At 50.2% G+C, this 4,100-nt stretch overlaps 1 protein-coding gene across 1 annotated transcript; it reads right to left on the bottom strand.

The window, feature by feature from the left end:
• Nucleotides 1-20: 20 nt before the first annotated feature.
• On the bottom strand, nt 21-2,344 carry POSPLADRAFT_1057726 (hypothetical protein; the record flags this gene model as incomplete). The annotated part of the gene is made up of 4 exons (XM_024480951.1): nt 21-1,024; nt 2,034-2,079; nt 2,121-2,279; nt 2,334-2,344. Coding segments are annotated over 4 exons (1,220 nt in total), but the record flags the coding sequence as incomplete, so codon positions are not given.
• Nucleotides 2,345-4,100: the final 1,756 nt, after the last annotated feature.

The following is a 4,100-nucleotide window of genomic DNA, read 5'->3' as shown; positions in this document are numbered from 1 at the left end:
TTGTTGCGAGCGCAAAATACAGCTCCTTCGGGAGTCCTTTGACAAAGTTGGTGTGGAGAGTGTGGTAGTTGTTCTCAACGCGGTTGGTGCCATTGACCTCGGCGTCCTTGAGCTGAGCCTTTGATGCTAGCTGCTCGAAGTGGGTGACGTAGTTACCGAGGGAGAGTGCTGTCTTCCTATCCTTCTGTCGTTCGGGCAGTTTCATCAGGATTTGATGTGCCTTGATTCGCATTCCGTGCTCAGGGAACACCTCTTCTAGAGCGGCAACGAAGTCTGCCCAAGTGGAATAGACCTGGACTCCCCCTGCCGACTTTTTGTAATACGCGTCCACCCATGTTTTCCCCAGATCCTTCCTCATCAGCACTACAGTGAAGGCGATCTTTGCTTCATCGCTGAGTCGGGTGTTGTTGGTGGCGACGAAGTAGGAGAGGATGCATTGGATGAAGCGTCTGAGGTCCTCCGCCTTTCCGCTGAAAGGTTCAGGAGCGGGGATGTCAAGACGAAGGGGTCGGTTGGCAGTTGACTGTTGGGATTGGTATGCTGCGAGGGCAACAGTGATGCGCTGATCAATGTCTTCTTGGGTGAACAATGCCATAGGGACTTCAACCGGTGCGTTGGTTGGTGCGGGTGGGGCTGGTGGTAGTTCAATGTCTGGGATTTCGATGGGAATGTACTGAACTTCAGGGAGTTCGAGTGGTTGTTCATTGATGGGTGACTGCACGCTTTCTGCTGTTTGTGTAGGTTCGACGTCGATCTGTAGGATGGTGAATACATCTTCTGGATGAGCGGATGGGTGTCTCTGGTAGTAGCTAACGAGTTCTTGGTGGGCGATGACCTGCGGGTTTGGACCGGTAGCACGACACCAGGTGCCACCTCGAGGGTATATGGGAGCCCTCTTTGTGGAGGTGACGAAGCAGCGATCTGCTCGGTCGTACTGGAGGAGTGGTGATCCTGTGAGGGCTGGTAGTCCCAAAGGAACTGGGTTGACTGTGTTGTTCGACGTGATGGTGGATGAGATGTTCGACTAGGTAAAACTAGGAATGTAGCTTAGAAAGTTCGACCTTTTGATACAATGGTCTATACTCCTATATTGATGCCTGACTCGTAGACAATGAGCGAGAACTTATGGACAGTACGTCGTCCTGAAGATCAAGCAAGGAAGTCGAGAATGACCACTACCCCAAGCGAGGAGGAGCAGAGACTTGAATGAATAACCAGGTCGAACTTAGGGTTCGACCGACTAATGGTACAACTACTTATACAAGTACTGACTGCGCACGGACTGTCGTGTCTATGTGGTTGTGTTAGTGAAGAAAGAAACGTAGTGGTACGATGCCGAGTACGAAGTGCGCACGGACCCCATTATATAAGCTACATAATGTTCAACCTGTGGGTGAGCGCTAAGACAGGCGCCAGTATGGGCGCTAGTAGTACAAGGAATAGAACGGAAAGACAAATGTTTCAATCTCTGGACACCTGAGACACTCCTGCATCTGCTGTGAGAATGCTTAATTACCTGAGCCACCATGTGTCACGAGTTGGTATGGCATCTAGCCGTTTTTTAATATTTTCCTTTATGCGGGCTCAAACCCGCGACCTCTGTACTATATGCTCGAACAGACGAAGTCACTATCTCTGTATGATTAGATTAGATGGGGCGGCAGTGCATGGCACAGCCCGGGTGCCGCTTACACAGCTGCACTGACTCACCGGCCCCCGGGGCTGTGTCAGCAATGCTGCGCATAGACCAGCTGCGCACGGACCAACGAGCACAGCCTGCCCTAAATCCCCCATGTATATAAACCGGCCTCTGCTGCCCTAGGGACCTCAGTTTCAACCTCTTGTCCCTAGGTCAGTAAGCCACCCTTGTATTCCTTTCCTACCTGACTAATATATTATCTTGTCCCTAGCCTTAGGTTTGAGCACTGCTCACCATCACTTCAGTGAGAATCAGTTGAACGCCCCCAGCATCCCTTTGTTTGGTTTTCCCCTGCCGCTTGACCCCAAGTCACAACACCATGGCAAGAACTGACCTTTGCATGGCTCACAACTGCCTCCATGTCAGTGTACCAGAAGATACTGCCAGATAGCAACATCACCTGTAAACCCATGTTGCACACATGCATGCGGTGCTCTGTAGGAACGTGAACATCAAGTTGTTGAGCATTCCTGTGTGCTCTAAAGAGACCAAAATTGCCTTGTCCACATTGAACATCCTGAAAATGAGGTCCAATGTCAGGCCCTTGTAGAAATTGCCATAGTGCTGTTCCACATGCAGGCTTATAGGATGTGAGTATCAATATTGGTTTGATGGGAGGCTGCATGCCACGTACTATTCGAGCATTGCATGCACATGGCACACAAATATGCCATAGTATGGCTTAGCAGTTTGTGTAACTGTGAATGCAAGACTGGGCCATTGCACATAGGGTCAAAGTGCAGATGGAAGAACAACTCCCTGCCAGTTAGCCATGACACAATACCTGCAAATGCATGATGCACAGTCAACAGACACCTATGCCAAGATGCATATTGCACTCACCAACAGATGTCACATCAATGGGCCTGCTCTGGCTCAAGAACATGCTAACACCAATGCCCTCCTCTGCACATTGGACGGCTAGGTCTTCCCAGGTCCTGTGTGGTGGGTAAATAGTGTTTTCTCCTTGTCTGTTCTGTACAGAGTGGTGTCATTGTCAGGAGATTTGAGTGCTCCCAAGCTGATTGTCATGAGTTGACATGGCATCTAGCCATTTTTTAATTTTTCCTTTTTGCAGGCTTGAACCCACAACCTCTATACTATATGCTCGAATGGACAAGTCCCGCTGCCATATCATGTTCTCCTGTAGATAAGATTAGATAGGATGGCAGTACATGGCACAGCCCAGGCCCCACTGATACCACTGCTATAACACATCAGCCTGTGGCCACATCAGCAGGAAGCACGCACAGGCCGGACACGCATGGACCAACATACATAGCCTGCCCTAAACTCTTCATGTATATAAGCCAGCCTCTGCTTCCCTAGGGACCTCAGTTTCAACCTCTTGTCCCTAGGTCAGTAAGCCTCCTTTGTATTTCTTTCTTTACCTCACTAATATATTATCTTGTCCCTAGCCTTAGGTTTGAGCGTGCTCACCATCGCTTCGGTCAACCCAGTTGAACGTCCCCAGCCTGTTTGTTTGTTCTTCCTTGTCACTTGACCCTAATTCATGACATTAGGTCAAAACTCCCCTTGCTGCCGGTGTTCACTCATACCCCATTCATTCACTTCCTATAGGTCAGGTGGTGTGCACCCTTACAATACTTAGGTAGCATACTATGAATGGCCACCACTTGAGGAACGAACTCTTCAGTATCTGCACTTCAGTGGGTGATACTTGTCCTAACAGACGCGTGGCTTAGGTTTCTGCTGCATACTAGCCAAGAGCAGTACTGGACCCCACGTAAACTGCAAACCTCAGTGTCATCTCGGGCACCGTAGGTGTAAGCTAGCTAGTATGGCCTTTTGTAGCACGTGCACCTCCCCTTCCTCCCTCCCATCATGGCTGACGATGTCTTTGACTGTTCTCAACTTGAGCACACATTCAACACACAAGAACAAGTTGATGTCTCGCATGACAACCCAGAAAATGATGGGTCAAAAGCTTCTTTCTTCTATTGTGACTGACAGCTGTGCCCCAATTGCACTCCTCAATCCATCACTACTGAGGAAGGACACTACATGCCAATCAGACAGGTCCAGCATCCCAAAGGTCCAGATCTCAAATACATATTGAGATCTACCTTCCGCCACATCACTCCCGCTCCGTCCCGACCCACAACTCCTGGCACCCATATCCCCCAACCTGTCGCCAGTACAAGTTAAGCATGAGGAGACCCCGATCTCCCTTGAGTAGTTGTGGCAGTTGCAAAGCCTGCAGTGACCACTCAAGCGGTATCTCAGCCACCCGCTAGGCTGCAAGTGGAAGCAGTCCCGAAGCCCAAGCCCCGCAACACTCCTGTACTCAGTTGGGCCAGCTCATCATCAGCAGTCCCCTCCTCGAATCCAGTCTCTCTCATACATCACTCCACCCCCGGGCTTCCTCCAGCGCCTCCAC

This window comes from Postia placenta, assembly GCF_002117355.1.
Source record: "Postia placenta MAD-698-R-SB12 unplaced genomic scaffold POSPLAscaffold_9, whole genome shotgun sequence".
Taxonomy (NCBI): domain Eukaryota; kingdom Fungi; phylum Basidiomycota; class Agaricomycetes; order Polyporales; family Adustoporiaceae; genus Rhodonia; species Rhodonia placenta.
The sequence above is the reverse complement of the archived record's forward strand: the minus strand, read 5'-3'. Positions and strand labels throughout refer to the sequence as shown.